Below are 19,503 nucleotides of genomic sequence, written 5' to 3' on the forward strand. Positions count from 1 at the left end.
GTGTTGCGTTCACTAGGCTTATCTGAAGGGACTAGATAGGTGTCAACAATATGGCTAAAGCTCCACCCTGGAAACATCACTCTTCTTTCAGATCTGTGAACACTTAGGGCAGGGGAAAGGGACTTGGGCAGGTTGAAATGTGACTGGGCCTGATTTCTGAAATGTGTAAAGAACGCACTCTGGAGGTGAGTTCCATCTAGTAAAACTGATAAGAAATGTAACCTGTCCAGCATTGTCAATGTGAGAAATTGCCAAAGAGTTGACCTTGTGTGCCATTCGATATTTGTTCTATTTGTCTTCAGGGTCCAGATGACTGGTTACCTTAAGGCCACTGTAACCAGCTATTAGATTCAGTGTTTAATGTTCCGCCTGATTAACCAGATATTGTGCTAATTAACAGATGAAGTGATTGATTAAGATCTGTTATCGCTGGCAGCATGTACATTTTAGATTATAAGCTTGATGAATGATAAAGACAAGAGTCAGACTATTGTGAGTGATGTTCCAGGTGGAATATTTTTTTTCCATAACACAATCCGTTGTTTTTCACCACTATACTGAATGGCCTAATACTGTATAACACTTTGATTCGTATTGTTGGTTTTGGTACTAGCCCCACTTGGCCTCATTGGAGTCATTACCCACCTTCATTAAACAAGTTGAAAAGGCCAACAAGTGTCTTGGAATGGGATTGAATTACTGGACTCACTGGCCGCTGCATTTGAGGAAAATTGGTGTCTTATGCCACCTGTTGGAATAGAAGGGAATAAAGGCAATGCCATCTCAAACGTTCAACAGCTTGCTAAAAAGGTTTTTCAAATAGATAAAATATGTTTCCACATTATTATCCACTGTGTTATTTGCAGTCATTTTCATTTGTTAGGTGAAATCTAGTATCTTTATTCAGCAATACATGTCCCCTTTCAGGTCATGAAAATGAAATGGGTAAAATAGTTCAGGTTGTGGGTGTCACATGTATGGGTGACCCAGTGAATCTGGTGGGTCAAGTAATACAAGGTCAATATGTTTCACACAAAATGTCTTTATGTAGGCCTAAGTATAGACACAGTGCTAGTAGAGTTTGGCTTTGATGTTTTTCATCAAAAACAGCTAAATGAATCTACACATCTCTGTACAAGCTCTGGTACTACTGTATGTCTAGTCAAACAATGAGCAACAGACATTGAAAACATGTTTAACAATAAAAGGTCTATAGCAAGAGCTGCAATTAAGCTACCTTCAGTCTCTCTCCAGTCCCACCCTGAGTTTCATAAGGCACAGTTCAGACATGTCATTTTCCAACCTACACAACAGGACAATGATCCAAAATATTCCTATCACGCACATTTCGTATTCTGTTGACATCTAGTGGACACTGTGTGCAATCCTGAATGGCCACCTATGTGCCCTTACACATAATGATCGATAGTCACAAGTGGATGGTCCTACATTCAGGTGTTAGTGACTTCAAATTGTAATTAAATGTTTAATTACTCAGGTCTACTCTTGTAATTAATCTCAATCTCAAGCTGAACCTCGGCAAGACGGAGCTGCTCTTCCTCCCGGGGAAGGACTGCCCGTTCCATGATCTCGCCATCACGGTTGACAACTCCATTGTGTCCTCCTCCCAGAGTGCTAAGAACCTTGGCGTGATCCTGGACAACACCCTGTCGTTCTCAACTAACATCAAGGCGGTGACCCGTTCCTGTAGGTTCATGCTCTACAACATTCGCAGAGTACGACCCTGCCTCACGCAGGAAGCGGCGCAGGTCCTAATCCAGGCACTTGTCATCTCCCGTCTGGATTACTGCAACTCGCTGTTGGCTGGGCTCCCTGCCTGTGCCATTAAACCCCTACAACTCATCCAGAACGCCGCAGCCCGTCTGGTGTTCAACTTTCCCAAGTTCTCTCACGTCACCCCGCTCCTCCGCTCTCTCCACTGGCTTCCAGTTGAAGCTCGCATCCGCTACAAGACCATGGTGCTTGCCTACGGAGCTGTGAGGGGAACGGCACCACCGTACCTTCAGGCTCTGATCAGGCCCTACACCCAAACAAGGGCACTGCGTTCATCCACCTCTGGCCTGCTCGCCTCCCTACCTCTGAGGAAGTACAGTTCCCGCTCAGCCCAGTCAAAACTGTTCGCTGCTCTGGCACCCCAATGGTGGAACAAACTCCCTCACGACGCCAGGTCAGCGGAGTCAATCACCACCTTCCGGAGACACCTGAAACCCCACCTCTTTAAGGAATACCTAGGATAGGATAAAGTAATCCTTCTAACCCCCCCCCCCCTTAAAAGAGTTAGATGCACTATTGTAAAGTGGTTGTTCCACTGGATATCATAAGGTGAATGCACCAATTTGTAAGTCGCTCTGGATAAGAGCGTCTGCTAAATGACTTAAATGTAAATGTAAATGTAATTAGATACAGAATGTCCGATGTCGTTTTCATTAAATATCAGTTTTCTTATGTCCAATAGGCTTTAATTGTGAGAAGTCATGTGGCGTGACAGGTGGTGACGTTCCCGGAAGAACTCGTGGCAGATAGGGCATGTGAGTTTCTCCTCTCGCCTCCTCACCTGGGACCGCTCCAGAAACTCCTTGTGGTGGGAGCGCATGTGGAACACCAGGTCTGAAGTCATGCGGAAGGAGAGGTTACACTTGGCGCACCAGTTCTGCACCGACACCCCAAAGGAGCTAAATGTTGGAGGAAGAATTGTTTGTATTTGGGCTCCAATGCTCCTGGACCAGTGCTCTGGTGGGTAAGGAAAAGCATTGCAAGTAAGCGGTGTGGGTAGGGTCTGTGCGCCAGGTAAATCACCATTCAACATAATATTATTAGATGCCAACAAATTGTTGTATCCCAGAACAGTCTTTGAGGTAAAAATGTCTCTCACGTCTTCTAGGTGGTTCGATGGGGCAGGTGTGTTGGATGGGTGAGCTGTAGAGCAGTTAGAAGAAGTCCCTTTACTGGGTTTACAGAAAGCGCTTTTCTGCTCCTCCTGTCCACTGCGCAGAATGAATGAAAACTCACGGTTGTTGCTCTTGGAGTTCAAACCAGAGCTTATCTCCCTCACTGTCTCAGAATCAGCCTCTGTTGGCTTTTCTTTCTCGTGCATAACACTCCTTTTTGCAGCTCCTACTTCTGTGAACGCACTATTTTTGCATTCCACCTGGTCCTTTTTGAGCTGGTACTTCTCCGCCTTCAGTTTCAAAACAGAGCCAGTTGACTCTGGCACAATGAGGTGGTAGTCTCTGGTTATCTGTGTGATGTTGTCATTCAAGATGTTGGTTTTCTCCAATAACACTGGTTTCCTCCATCGGGGGTAATCCGTCTCCTCATGTTTCCTTTTCCGCAGAGAAATCTCGGCTTCCTCACTGGCGCTGGATTCTTTATGTTCCAGATCCCTGGCGATGTTGTGGAAGTCTGTGATGCGGTGTTGACGTTTTATTTCAATGTGTTTGTGTTCATAGGCCTCCCTGCTCAGCATGTCATTCTTCACCTGCGAGCACAGGAAGCGGCAGTGGGCCAAGTAGGGATGCTCGTTCTTGAAGACCTGGTTACATTTTGCACATTTGAGCTCTGTGAAGATATATGCATTTTGTTAGTTAATATGTACATTACAAAACACATTGGTGCAAAATGAAGCAAATAACAATAGTCCACATATTATCTTTGAAAAGTTTCAGTACATCTCTTCATTTTGTCGTTTCCATTATGCATTTACGCACAGGCTACAACAAAACTTCTGACAAAATGCTGAAACAACAAGGGTAACATTAGCATGCCGATCTTTTGAGGATGATCATGAAGAAGATGATGCCCTAGTCAAAATATCCTATAGGATTAGTGATAGGAATAGATTCTCACATTCCTTTAGGATTTTGTCACCCATATCAGAATCCTATTGGGCAACTTTTTCCCCTATTGGTAATCCGATTGGATCCTATAGGTTTTTGATAAGACTTGTAGGATTTTGTCACTCCAATCAGAATCCTATTAGAACTTTTTTCTTAATTGAACCCAATAAATAAGTTGTCTTAAGTTCCAGTACAATACAACAACATTAATAACAATATTTTAGTTGATCCGGAAACAACAGTTCTATATTCATTCCGGTTTTATTCACCTTTAAACTGTCCCTTTAAGAGTGATTGATGAGGTCACAGCGAGCACGGCTTGCAGTGTTAATTAACTACCGCCACCTGTGGCTGTGCAGAAAATCTCTGGTTTTCTAACATTATTATTTGAACTGTTTTATCCTTTACTGTGCATGAATGCAATAACTGTGAATACAGTATTTGTTTCCTTATGAAGATGTCAATGTTTTAGTCATTTTGCCATTGTGCAGTATTTTGTGCACTCGTTTTAATGCTAGCTATGAAACTACTGTTAGCCACATTTTGCCTATCAGCTGACTAGCTAGCTAAGTTGTAGTCATTTGTATTTCATTTGAGTCACTATTGTTATAGCAGATAATAAATGTTTATATTGTTTGTTATTGCTAAATATATGTGCCTTATTATAGGCAAGGCAAACACGTTTTCATGATTTGAGGTAGAAGCAGTTTTTACCTAATTAAGTAGAATACTATTGGAAATTAATGTTGAAAGTTCTATTTATATTCCAAAAAGATAAGTTGAAAAGGATGCTGTCGCTGCTTCCCATTGACAATACGTTTTGAATAATATCCCTAAGTGTCCTAATCAATAAACAGTTTGTTTGGCAATTAATCACTCATATTGACTAGGGGAAAATCAGGTTGTATGCGCTATGGGAAATTAACACAACTGAAAAACCACATGGAAACTGGAAATATTGTTTGCATCTCTTGTTAGAGGAACACCTGCTAAAGACAACCAGCTACATTTTGGGAGTCACTAAAACAGAGAGAGAGACGCAACATTTATTTGTCAATCACTCATATTGATGTCTCATTGTAATCAATAGAACAAGAGGGGGGAGTCGGGGTGCACGTCCTGTTAAAACTAACCTTACAAAAAAAAAAGGAGGACAACTTCTAGAAGACAGCAAGCTACATTCTGGATTGTTGCATTTTGTTTCAAGTCGGTCGCCAACTCAGAAAGCTAAACGCAACACTATCATATACATTTGAAATCAATGGAACGGGGGCAGACTTTGGTGTGTATGAACTATTTAAACTAACACTATTCAAAGGGCACACTGAATCTGAGAATAATTCGTATAGCACTGGTTAGAAGAGAATTTGCTGAAAACAGTCATCTAAATTCTAGAATGTCGGAGGGAAGTTTTGTAAGGCTCCCAAAATGGGTCAGTTGCTTTGTAATTTAACTTAAACGAATCACGACCCGCCATAGGATATCAATAGTGACAAGGGTTGGCTGTTATTTGAGTGATGGATTTGAGAGTCAAACTATCTATTGGTGTGAGGCCAGTGACCTTTATAGCGAGAGCGGCCCAAATTTTCCCAGCCATTTGAGTTGGAAAATGATAGCAGAATTCGACCGCCGGAGCGTATGACAAAATCAGCGATACAAAACCAAAGATATTGATCGGTTTTAAGCAATCGATTTTGTGTCGTGATTACTATAAACGGTTATACTAACATCACTAATCTGAGGTAAAAAAGGATATGTAATTACCCTCAATTCGATGTGTAATTTAGTAACACATACAGTCCACATACAGGAAATTAGTTCTAAAATAAATTAATGTAATCTGTAGCTTTATTGGACAATCTCACAGCTAAATATGGCACAGATACCTAAACATTTATGTTCAACTGCAATTAGACCAGTAAATTGAGGAACACTCGCTCTCTCTCTTGTGTCTCTCCGGAGCATAATCTTCATCTCTTTGCCTACTCACACCAGTAATAATTCCCGGAGGTCCTTAACCTTTTCAACATACCAGCACAATATCGGAGTGATTCAAACCCATCACATTTCGGAACCAGTCCTATTAGACGCCTATGGGATTTTACTGTATACTATAGGATTTTATTTTACAGGATTCCAATACAATAGACAAATCATATCAGATTTTGGAACCAGTCCTATTGGACTTCTATGGGATTCTTTCCTATAGGATTTTAATACAAGAATCGTATCAGATTTGGGAACCAGTCCTATAAGATAAAATCCTATAGGATAGGTCCTATAGGATCAAATCCTATAGTATAGGTTCCAAAATCTGCTAGGATTTTCTATTAGGATTGTTTTATTGGAATCCTAAAGGATTTTTTGGCTAGGTTGCTGATTAAGAGCTGTATTTCTATAGCACTTTCCCAAGTCTCTATTTCTCTCACCGGCATTATGTCCTCTGGTTGAGATGTCAGTGAAGCCCAGTAGATGTGACAGCTCCTGGTCATACCACACCAACAGTTCCTCATCCTGATGGATTTCCTTGGTGGTCCGGAAATACAGCTGGCCTCCCTTCAGGAACGCTTCGGTGTTCTGCTCCTCCCGGTGACGTGCCGCTTGCACCAGACGCAGCCAGGACAGCACGAGAGCAGAGCTCCGCATAGCCTCGGGGTCCACCTGCTCAGAGAAATCATTATGACATAGAGATATCAGGATCGCCTCTCCTCAATCATTGTGAAAACATTTAATTGATTGGAATTTGTAAAGATGTAAATGTAATGGCTGGTCAATCATTTTCCACTGGTATATGGATGACAATGTCTATATCAAGCCATTTTGTGGTATATCTTTTTTTTTTAACAAGATCTTGATTTAGCCTATGAGTCTCTGTGTTGCATCCTTGTGTCTCTGTGTGGTATCCCAGCTTGCAAGACAAAATGTGTTATTAAATATAAAATAAATTTACCCTGAACACGTATGATTTGCTTCTCTTGTCGCAGGATTTTAGCGCTATGAAGGCGATGGTGTCATGGAACGTGTTCTGAAGGAGGCACGGGCCGAACTGTGCCCCAGCAGGGATGTTGCACATGACATGTACGCTGGAGTAGAGGACTGTCGCGTGGTGGTGGAGGAATTTACCCTCGCTGGTCCAGAGGGAATGAGGTAAAAAATTATGGTCCATGGTTTGTCTGTAGGAAGATGATAGATGTTAATAATGCATTATTAAAATGATAGTTATTCGAAAGTGTAGGACATTTTAAATGTGATGAATCGAGACTTTGAATATGATGCTTTTGCGAAAGAGTTATTAGAATACAATATATTAGGCTTAAATATGCATAATCCCAAATTAGTAGACCGATATAAATGCAGTGTAAAACTGTTCCCTGTTAATTTACAACATTATACTGACAGCAGAGTTGCTGTTACAGGGGTGCTGTAAAACATTTTACAGTAAGAACTGTAATCATTGCAGCAACACTTCTTGCGAATCCAAGATGGCGTAGCAGTAGGACATGTGTTTGTCTTTGTCTTATCCCGTGTAAATAGCCGATCTTTTTCGTATATATCTTAATCTCACTTTCTATCTACGAACTAAATATACTTTCCTACAACCCGCCTCACCCAATATGGTACGAATCTGCTATTTTTATTCCTTATAACTGGAACTTCCATCAGGAGCTAGCCAGCTAACTAGCTACTAGTCTTTGTTAGCCACGGCTAGTGGTCTACACCTTTTTCTTGGTCACCAGCCAGCCTTAGCTCGGACAACACCTGCCAGTCTGCACAGTGCGATATCAACCCAGATCATATTGGACTGCTTCTCTCTACCACATCACCGGATTCTGGCGCTCTGGATCATTACACCGGATCATCGCAGCTAGCTAGCTGCAAACGAGTGGCTACTGTTAGCTAACGCCTCTGTCACGAAGCAAGCACCAGCTAGCCTTGAGCTAGGCCCATATACCAGCTAATTCTAGGGCTACAATACCTCCTTTGCCAATTGGCCTGGACTACAGGTCGACTGATTAAGATTTTTCAATGCAGATACCAATACTTGGAGGACCAAAAAAAGCAGATACCGGTTTAAAAAAAAAAAAAAAAAAAAAAAAAAAGCACATTTGTGGCCTGCTGGAGGTCATTTTGCAGGGCTCTGGCGGTGCTCCTCCTTGCACAAAGGCGGAGGTAGCGGTCCTGCTGCTGGGTTGTTGCCCTCCTACGGCCTCCTCCACGTCTCCTGATGTACTGGCCTGTCTCCTGGTAGCGCCTCCATGCTCTGGACACTACGCTGACAGACACAGCAAACCTTCTTGCCACAGCTCGCATTGATGTGCCATCCTGGATGAGCTGCACTACCTGAGCCACTTGTGTAGGTTGTATTCTCCGTCTCATGCTACCACTAGAGTGAAAGCACCGCCAGCATTCAAAAGTGACCAAAACATCAGCCAGGAAGCATAGGAACTGAGAAGTGGTCTGTGGTCACCACCTGCAGAACCACTCCTTTATTGGGGGTGTCTTGCTAATTGCCTATAATTTCCACCTGTTGTCTATTCCATTTGCACAACAGCATGTGAAATTTATTGTCAATCAGTGTTGCTTCCTAAGTGGACAGTTTGATTTCACAGAAGTGTGATTGACTTGGAGTTATATTGTGTTGTTTAAGTGTTACCTTTATTTTTTTGAGCAGTGTATATGTAATAAATGACAATTACAACAATACTGAATGAACACTTATTTTAACTTAATATAATACATCAATAAAAATCAATTTAGTCTCATAAATAATGAAACATGTTCAATTTGGTTTAAATAATGCAAAAACACTGTGGAGAAGAGAGTAAAAGTGCAATATGTGCCATGTAAAAAAGCTAACGTTTAAGTTCCTTGCTCAGAACATATGAAAGCTGGTGGTTCCTTTTCGCATGAGTCTTCAATATTCCCAGTTAAGAAGTTTTAGGTTGTAGTTATTATAAGAATTATAGGACTATTTCTCTCTATACCGTTTGTATTTCATATACCTTTGACAATTGGATGATCTTATAGGCACTAATCTCGGAAGTTGATAGGCTTGAAGTCATAAACAGCGCTGTGCTTCAAGCATTGCGAAGAGCTGCTAGCAAATGCAGGAAAGTGCTGTTTGAATGAATGCTTACGAGCCTGCTGCTGCCTACCACCGCTCAGTCAGACTGCTCTATCAAATCACTTAATTAATTTAATTATAATATAATAAACACAGAAATACGAGCCTCAGGTCATTAATATGGTCAAATCTGGAAACTAGCATTTTGAAAACAAGTTTATTCTTTCAGTGAAATACAGAACCGTTCCGTATTTTATCGAATGTGTGGTACCCACAAGTCTAAATATTGCTGTTACATTGCACAACCTTCAATGTTATGTCATAATTATGTAAAATTCTGGCAAATTAAATGACGTCTTTGTTAGGAAGACATGGTCTTCACACAGTTCGCAACGAGCCAGGCAGCCCAAAATGCTGCATATACCCTGACTACTTGCACAGAACACAAGAGAAGTGACACAATTTCCCTAGTTAATATTGCCTGCTAACATGAATTTCTAAATAAGAAAATATATATAACTAAATATGCAGGTTTAAAAAAATATATATACTAGTGTATTGATTATAAGACAGGCATTGAAGTTCATGGTTAGGTACATTGGTGCGACGACAGTGCTTTTTTCACGAATGCGCTTGTTAAATCACCACCTGTTTGGTGAGGTAGACTGTGATTTGATGATAAATTAACATGCAACGCATTGATTATTTGCAACACAGGACAAGCTAGCTAAACTAGTAATATCATCAACCATGTGTAGTTAACTAGTGATTATGTTAAGATTGATTGTTTTTTATAAGATAAGTTTAATGCTAGCTAGCAACTTACCTTGGCTCCTTGCTGCACTCGCGTAACAGGTGGTCAGCCTGCCACGCAGTCTCCTCATGGAATGCAACGCAGATTACCGATTGTTATGAAAACTTGAAATCGGCCATGCCGATTAATCGGTCGACCTCTAGCCTGGACCCTTTATTGTCGACACGGAGCCCCGCCGATTCATCAAAACTGGACTGCCGACGTGATCGCCCGATGTGGTCTCAACAGGCTACTCTGTTACGATGTCGCCAAAGAACCATCTACTAGCCCCGGCCCGCTAGCTTTTCTGAACGCTGTGTCCGCTGCTCGCCTAGCGTAGTGGTGACTACCAAACGGCACCCTGACTCACCTATTGCTGCTCTTTTGACACAATGATCACTCGGCTACACAGCTGATGCCCCCTGGACTGTTTCAATAACACGGTACTTCATTTTGTTTACCTGTCGGCACCAGCCTCGAACTCAGGTCCTCTATTTACCTAACTGACCCACTCTGCCCATTCATCGCCATTTACCCCGCTGTTGTCTTAGCTCTCCTGATCAACTCCTGTGATTACTTTATTCCCCTCTCTAATGTCAATATGCCGTGTCTACTGCTGTCTTGGCTAGTTCTTATTGTTTTATTTCACTCTAGAGCCCTCAGTCCCACTCAACATGCCTTAAATAGCTCTTTTGTCCCACCCCACACACATGCTGAGACCTCACCTGGCTTAACTGGTGCCTCCAGAGACGAAACCTCTCTCATCGTCACTCAACGCCTAGGTTTACCTCCACTGCACTCACATCCTACCATACCATTGTCTGTACATTATTCCCTGAATCTATTCTACCACGCCAAGAAATCTGCTGCTTTTTTCTTTGTCCCCAATGCACTAGACGACCAGTTCTTATAGCCTTTAGCCGTACCCTTATCCTACTCCTCCTCTGTTTCTCTGGTGATGTAGAGGTTAACCTAAGGCCCTGTAGCCACCAGTTCCACTCATATTCCCCAGCCGCTACCATTTGTTGACTTCTGTAACCGTAAAAGCCTTGGTTTCATGCATGTAAACATCAGAAGTCTCCTCCCTAAGTATGTTTTATTCACTGCTTTCGCACAGTTTGCCAACCCTGATGTCCTAGCCATGTCTGGAAGCCAGGATTCTACAACATTTTTTCTACAACATTCTACAACATTTTCCGCCAAGATAGAACTGCCAAAGGGGGTGGAGTTGCCACCAAAATTTCTGACATTTCCATCCCCAACTACAACATTTTCCGCCAAGATAGAACTGCCAAAGGGGGTGGAGTTGCAATCTACGGCAAATATAGCCTGCAGAGTTCTGTCATGCTATCCAGGTCTGTGCCCAAAGAGTTTGAGCTTCTACTTTTAAAAATCCACCTTTCCAGAAATAAGTCTCTCACTGTTGCCGCTTGTAGACACCCCTCAGCCCCCAGCTGTGCCCTGGACACCATATGTGAATTGATTGCCCCCCATTTATCTTCAGAGTTCGTACTGTTAGGTGACCTAAACTGGGATATGTTTAACACCTCGTCCGTCCTACAACATAAGCTAGATGCCCTCAATCTCACACAAATTATCAAGGAACATACCAGGTACAACCCTAAATCCGTAAACACGGGAACCCTCCGAGATACCATCCTGACCAACCTGCCCTCTAAATACATCTCTGCTGTCTTCAACCAGGATCTCAGCGATCACTGCCTCATTGCCCTGCGTCCGTAATGGGTCAAACGAACACCCCTCATCAAGGTCAAACGCTCCCAAAAACACTTCAGCGAGCAGGCCTTTCTAATCAACCTGGCCCGGGTATCCTGGAAGGATATTGACCTCATTCCGTCAGTAGAGGATACCTGGTTATTCTTTAAAAGAGCTTTCCTCACCATCTTAAATAAGCATGGCTCATTCAAAAAAATGTGGAACTAAGAACATATATAGCCCTTGGTTCACTCTAGACTTGATTGCCCTTGACCAGCACAAAAACATCCTATGGCGTACTGCATTAGCATCGAATAGCCACTGCGATATGCAACTTTTCAGGGAAGTTAGGAACCAATATAGACAGGCATTTAGGAAAGCTAAGGCTAGCTTTTTCAAACCAGGTGAACCTCGCCTGGTTCACCAACTACTTCTCAGATAGAGTTCAGTGTGTCAAATGGGAGGGCCTGTTGTCCGGACCTCTGGCAGTCTCTATGGGGGTGCCAGAGGGAGAGCAGGGCTAAGATTGAATCATAATACACCGGCTCCGACGCTTGCCGTATGTGGCAGGGCTTGCAAACTATTACAGATTACAAAGGGAAGCACAGCCGCGAGCTGCCCAGTGACACGAGCCTACCAGACGAGCTAAATCACCTCTATGCTCGCTTCGAGGAAAAGCAACACTGAGGCATGCATGAGAGCATCAGCTGTTCCGGACGACTGTGTGATCGCGCTCTCTGTAGCCGAATTGAGTAAGACATTTAAACAGGTCAACATACACAAGGCTGCGGGGCCAAACGGATTACCAGGACGTGTGCTCCGGGCATGTGCTGACCAACTGGCAGGTGTCTTCACTGACATTTTCAACATGTCCGCGATTGAGTCTGTAATACCAACATGTTTCAAGCATACCACCATAGTCCCTGTGCCCAAAAACACAAAGGCAACCTGCCTAAATGACTACAGACCCGTAGCACTCACGTTCGTTGCCATGAAGTGCTTTGAAAGGTTGGTAATGGCTCACAGCAACACCATTATCCCAGAAACCCTAGGCCCACTCCAATTTGCATACCGCCCAAACAGATCCACAGATGATGCAATCTTTATTGCACTCCACACTGCCCTTTCCCACCTGGACAAAAGGAACACTTATGTGAGAATTCTATTCATTGACTACAGCTCAGCGTTCAACACCATAGTACCCTTAAAGCTCATCACTAAGCTAAGAATCCTGGGACTAAACACCTCCCGCTGCAACTGGATCCTGTACTTCCTGACGGGCCGCCCCCAGGTGGTGAGGGTAGGTAGCAACACATATGCCACACTGATCCTCAACCTTGGAGCTCCCCAGGAGTGCGTGCTCAGTCCCCTCCTGTACTCCCTGTTCACCCACGACTGCATGGCCAGGCACGACTCCAACTCCATCATCAAGTTTGCAGACGACAACAGTGGTAGGCCTGATCACCGACAACGACGAGACAGCCTATAGGGAGGAAGTCAGAGACCTGGTCGGGTGGTCCCAGAATAACAACCTATCCCTCAAAATAACCAAGACTAAGGAGATGATTGTGGACTACAGGAAAAGGAGAACTGAGCACGCCCCCGTTCTCATCGACGGGGCTATAGTGGAGCAGGTTGAGAGCTTCAAGTTCCTTGGTGTCCACATCAACAACAAACTAGAATGGTCCAAACACACCAAGACAGTCGTGAAGAGGGCACGACAAAGCCCACGACAAAGCCTCAGGAAACGAAAAAGATTTGGCATGGGTCCTGAGATCCTCAAAAGGTTATACAGCTGCAACATCGAGAGCATCCTGACTGGTTGCATCACTGCCTGGTACGGCAACTGCTCGGCCTCTGACCGCAAGGCACTACAGAGGGTAGTGCGTATGGCCCAGTACATCGCTGGGGCTAAGCTGCCAGCCATCCAGGACCTCTACACCAGGCGGTGTCAGAGGAAGGCCCTAAAAATTGTCAAAGACCCCAGCCACAGACTGTTCTCTCTACTACCGCATGGCAAGCGGTACCGGAGTGCCAAGTCTAGGACAAAAAGGCTTCTCAACAGCTTTTACCCCCAAGCCATAAGACTCCTGAACAGGTAATCAAATGGCTACCCGGACTATTTGCATTGTGTGCCCCCCCCCCCCAACCCCTCTGTTTACGCTGCTGCTACTCTCTGTTTATCATATATGCATAGTCACTTTAACCATATCTACATGTACATAATACCTCAATCATCCTGACTAACCGTTGTCTGTATGTAGCCTCGCTACTTTTATAGCCTCGCTACTGTATATAGCCTGTCTTTTTACTGTTGTTTTATATCTCTACCTACCTATAGTTCACCTAATACCTTTTTTGCACTATTGGTTAGAGCCTGTAAGTAAGCATTTCACTGTAAGGTCTACACCTGCTGTATTAAGCGCACATGACAAATAAACTTTGATTTGATTTGACAGGGTTCAATTCTCAGGCCGACTCTTTTCTCTGTATACATCAATGATGTGTCGCTCTTGCTGCTGGTGATTCTCTGATCCACCTCTACGCAGACGACACCATTCTGTATACTTCTGGCCCTTCTTTGGACACTGTGTTAACAAACCTCCAGACGAGCTTCAATGCCAGTCTATTTCACTGGTCACCCCCAAAGCCAACTCCTCTTTGGCAACCTTTCCTTCCAGTTCTCTGCTGCCAATGACTGGAACGAATTGCAAAAAAAGAAAGAAAGAAAGAAAACCCACTGAAGCTGGAAACTTATCTCCCTCACTAACTTTAAATATCAGCTGTCAGAGCGGCTTACCGATCATTGCACCTGTACACAGCCCACTTGCACATTCATCTTTTGCACATCTATCACTCCAGTGTTAATTGCTAAATTGTAATTATTTCCCCACTATGGCCTATTTATTGCCTTACCTCACTTGCACACACTGTATATAGATTTTTCTATTGGGTTATTGACTGTACGTTTGGTTATCCCATGTGTAACTGTGTTGTTTGTGTTGCACTGCTTTGCTTTACCTTGGCGGGGTCGCAGTTGGAAATGAGAACTTGTTCTCAACTGGCCTACCTGGTAAAAGAAGGTGAAATAAATTTAAAAAACAGCTGTATTATATAATTACCGTAATATGCTGGAAACTCTGCTGCCAGTATAATGCTGTAAATGTACAATACAGCATGTTACCATTATCAATTTTATAGTACCAAAACTCTTACTGTAATATTTTTACAGTAATTGTAATGAATTAAATTATTTTTTAAAAGTATTTTACTCTAATTGCATGGGATTGGTGCAAGAAGGTTGGCTGCTAGGTATTGTGTTTTCATATTACAGCATATCAAATATAAATACAGTATCATTCAAAAGTTTGGACACGCCTGTAATGAATAGACAGCTTTGCAAACTCTTGACATTCTCTCAACCAGCTTCATGAGGTAGTCACCTGGAATGCATTTCAATTAACAGATGTGACTTGTTAAAAGTTAATTTGTGGAATTTCTTTCCTTCATGCATTTGAGCCAATCAGTTGTGTTGTGACAAGGTAGATGGGTATACAGAAGATAATATGGACTTGGTCTTTTACCAAATAGGGTTATGGCAAGAACAGCTCAAATAAGCAAAGAGAAACGACAGTCCATCATTACTTTAAGACATGAAGGCCAGTCAATCTGGAAAATGTAAAGAACTTTGAAAGTGCCTTCAAGTGCAGTCGCAAAAACCATCAAGCACTATCATGAAACTGACTCTCATGAGGACCGCCACAGGAATGGAAGACCGAGTTACCTCTGCTGCAGAGGATAAGTTCATTAGAGGTACCAGCCTCAGAAATTGCAGCCCAAAGAAATGCTTCAGAGTTCAAGTAGCAGACATCTCAACATCAACTGTTCAGAGGAGACTGCATGAAATCAGACCTTCATGGTCAAATTGCTGCACAGAAACCACTACTAAAGGACAAAAAGAAGAAGAGACTTGCTTGTGTCAAGAAATACGACAGACCGGTGGAAATCTGTCCTTTGGTCTGATGAGTCCCCATTTTTGGTTCCAATCGCCATGTCTTTGTGAACGGATGATCTCTGCATATGTGGTTCTCACCGCGAAGCATGGAGGTGGTGGTGTGATGGTGTGGGGGTGTTTGGCTGGTGACACTGTCAGTGACTTATTTAGAATTCAAGGCACACTTAACCAGCATGGCTATCACAGCATTCTGCAGCGATACGCCATCTCATCTGGTTTGCGCTAAGTGGAACTATTTGTTTTTCAACAGGACAATGACCCAACACACCTCCAGGCTCTGTAAGGGCTATTTGACCAAGGAGAGTGATAAAGTGCTGCATTAGATGACCTGGCCTCCACAGTCATCCGACATCAACCCAATTGAATTGGTTTGGGATGAGTTGGACCGCAGAGTGAAAGAAAAGCAGCCAAAAAGTGCTCAGCATATGTGGGAACTGCTTCAAGACTGTTGGAAAAGCATTCCAGGTGAAGCTGGTTGAGAGAATGCCAAGAGTGTGCAAAGCTGTCATCAAGGCAAAGGGTGGCTACTTTGAATAATCTAACATGAAATATACTTTGATTTGTTTAACACTTTTTTGGTTACTACATGATTCCTATGTGTTATTTCATGCTTTCGAGGTCTTCAATATTATTCTACAATGTAGAAAATAGTAAAAATAAATAACCCTGGAATGAGTAGATGTGTCTAAACTTTTGACTGGTACTATATATCAAATATGTATGAATCCCTTGCACTTCTAGAGGCCATAACAAAGGCTTCAAAACTTGTAGTGACTACAGGGTAAAACATACCAAGGACATGGCAAATAGGTTTGAGGCTTGCTGCCATGCCAATCTGTCCCCTATAAACATTCCATTGTTGGGGACCTACTACAGCACTTTCACTCACAGGTGCAACAATTGTAGCCTCTTACAAGGCACTCCTCAATATGTTAACGAGCAAGAAACAAGACCATGCACCCTATTGGTCAAAAGGATTTTGGCAATCCAAAAAGACAGTAAGGTATTGTGTGTGTGTCACGTTCTGACCATAGTTCTTTTGTGTTTTCTTTGTTTTAGTGTTGGTCAGGACGTGAGCTGAGTGGGCATTCTATGTTGTGTGTCTAGTTTTCCGTTTCTATGTTTGGCCTGATATGGTTCTCAATCAGAGGCAGGTGTTAGTCATTGTCTCTGATTGGGAACCATATTTAGGTAGCCTGTTTTGTGCTGGGTTTTGTGGGTGTTTGTTTCCTGTGTCAGTGTTTGTGCCACACAGGACTGTTTTGGTTAGATTCACTTTTGTTATTTTTGTATTGTGTCTTGTTCAGTGGATTATATTAAAACATGGACACTTACTACGCTGCGTCTTGGTCCGATCCCTGCTACACCTCCTCTTCAGACGAAGAGGAGGAAATCTGCCGTTACAGTATGGTGGAATATCAAATCAAGTTTATTTTATATAGCCCTTCGTACATCAGCTAATATCTCGAAGTGCTGCACAGAAACCCAGCCTAAAACCCCAAACAGCAAGCAATGCAGGTGTAGAAGCATGGCGGCTAGGAAAAACTCCCTAGAAAGGCCAAAACCTAGGAAGAAACCTAGAGAGGAACCAGGCTATGAGGGGTGGCCAAATGTTCATAAATGACCAGCATGGTCAGATAATAATACAGTACTTTTTTAAAGCAATATACTGTTAAACCATTATTTCATTGGAATTTATGGTATAATTTACCAGTTAAGCCTAAAATCACCCAGAGGGCATTGCAATTTACTGTAAATAAAATATGGTACATTGCCGTTTTATTGTAGAATACTGTAAAAACAAGATTTAGAAAGGAAAACACGATAATATGGGTCATATCTTTGGGCTAGAAGCAAGCCATTTTCTCTGTAGTAATGGTGCAAACAGCAGTCACAAATCAGTTTATTGAGCTCAGTTTATTCACTATGGCACCCAGAGGCTGTGGTATAGTGAAGCCTAATCATTACAACAATTTGGGGGTGGATTTTTTTCCCCCTTCCCCTCAATGTTCTGACAGCATGAGGTTGGCACCTGAAACTAAACATTTGAAGTAGGCATAAGTTATTACTGTAAAGAAATGCAGTATGTTGGTCATTTCTACAGGTTTCCAATTAGAGTTAACTGTACTTTTCAGCATTAATTCTGTATAACACTTAAGGTATTTTACTGTGCATTCTACAATTTTTCACTGAGATTACAGAAAAGTCTTAGTGTATCATCTATTCGATTTCTTTAGGATCTAAATGGTATATCTATTAAAGTGGTGAGTAGAAGTTGATTTATTTCTCTGAATAAATATGCATTTTATCAAAAATATTCATTGTTTTCCATAAAATTTCTTTATTTTTCATAGCAAATAGTGCAGACTCCAGATAAAAATAGGCCTATAGGAAAATGTTGTGTTGAATTAATAATGTCTGTATTATGCATTTGAATCACTCAATTTTATAACTTTTTATTCTAAAACCACATTTGAGAGTTCATATCCCCAGCAACTGGCGCTCAGTCGCACGTCAGAATTAGACATTCAGCCATGTTTCTCAAACGTAAAATGGTGACGTTTAGGCATTAACTCTGAATGGTTAAGTGAATAGGCTTAAAACAAAAATCTCAAACAACTTTATATCGCTGGATTCAAATGTGGGGTCAGAAGCAGATTCTTATGCCTATCCTCCACCCTAGCTAAAGCGAAACTTACTTGAAGGTAACAGCCCTAAATGTTGCTCCTAGTGGCCGGTTTCCACGAAATCTCCCGACATCCTCAGACAAGGATGGACATGGAATACTGACTTTCACGGGTGAGCTTGTTTATGAGAGCGATGGCATATGTTTTTATTCAACATTATCAATGATTTTGTGGCAAATTCTTAATGTATATCATTCAACTAAATGTACCCTTACCTAAATATTGAGCAGGCATATGGGCTTGACTTCTATAGTCCTTTGTCTCAGGTTGTCGGTTTGTTTCATTGTCTTCCCATCTGCACTGCAGCTGCCTCTGTCTGCGCGCGTCTGCAGTTTTGTTGCAAACAATGTCCATTCACATGTGTTGGTCTATTCACTTGGGTTGGACGTTATGCCCATTTTAGTGTAGGCGATAGGCTTTTGATGAAAAGGTCATTTTTCCTCTGGATATATCAAACTACACATTAAATAACACTTATATTGGGGTTTAGGTCTATTTCCAATAAATGTAGTAAAGTTGTCCGATAAACATCAAGACACGGTTTTCTAACACAAACACCTGTCTTTGCATAAGGCTTTGGTAAAAATGACACTTTCCCTTTTAAGGTAAAAAAGCAAAACAACTCATCCAAGACACTCCAAAACTGTGTTGCACGTGCATATCACATACCCGCTGGTCGTTGAAGTAGCGTGTGTTGTCTGCGAGGAGGCTGGTCATCCGCTGGCGCGCTCTGACCGTGACCGGTATAACGATTCTCTTTCCTTCCTTTGGTTGCTGTTAGCATCTGAGAGTGAGTGATCTCGAAAGTGTCTACCTCATTACTGCCTCTGCTCTCACACACACACACTTATCCCCATCAGCAGAAGGTGCAGTAAGGCGTGCTAACACGCACGCGCACACGCGCTCTGCCTTGACAAATCAAAGCCGTGAATTTCGAAAGTGTCACTCAAAGAAAAAGCTATAAATACTATAAATATACGTTCATTGCGTAAGAATGCTATTTCAAATCCACAGAACACTCGCCACAATATTTCGAAGTGGTCCTATGTAAAAATTGCTTTACATTCAACTGTATGCAAAAGTATGCCCTATGTATGAGGGATAGGGGAAAAAATATAAGTATTTAAAATTAATTTTGACAATAACCCTCGTTGTAATAGTAGGTAGTTATTTCACAAATTTCTCAGCCTGGAAGAGATTACTCAATGTACCCCAACTAAACCCTTGATGCAGAATAATCCACTAAATGCTAATTAGATTTTATAAAACGTTCCTGTTTAATTGTATGCATAATGTATTTGCCCAATGGCAAGGCTGGACCCCTTGGATAAGAAGGCATTTAATAATGCAACATTGTACAGCCCCTCAGT

The 19,503-nt window shown here is 42.3% G+C and overlaps 1 protein-coding gene across 1 annotated transcript; it reads right to left on the reverse strand.

The window, feature by feature from the left end:
- Positions 1-2,286: 2,286 nt before the first annotated feature.
- Positions 2,287-18,973, reverse strand: LOC139570619 (zinc finger protein 488-like). Its single transcript, XM_071392635.1, has 4 exons — positions 18,803-18,973; positions 6,808-7,030; positions 6,287-6,518; positions 2,287-3,579 (listed from the first exon to the last, which is right to left on the reverse strand). The coding sequence occupies exons 2-4, from the start codon at positions 7,021-7,023 to the stop codon at positions 2,480-2,482; spliced, it is 1,548 nt and encodes a 515-aa protein (XP_071248736.1). The 5' UTR covers positions 7,024-7,030; positions 18,803-18,973; the 3' UTR covers positions 2,287-2,479.
- Between the last annotated feature and the right edge of the window lie 530 nt (positions 18,974-19,503).

Source organism: Salvelinus alpinus, chromosome 3, assembly GCF_045679555.1.
Source record: "Salvelinus alpinus chromosome 3, SLU_Salpinus.1, whole genome shotgun sequence".
Lineage (NCBI taxonomy): Eukaryota > Metazoa > Chordata > Actinopteri > Salmoniformes > Salmonidae > Salvelinus > Salvelinus alpinus.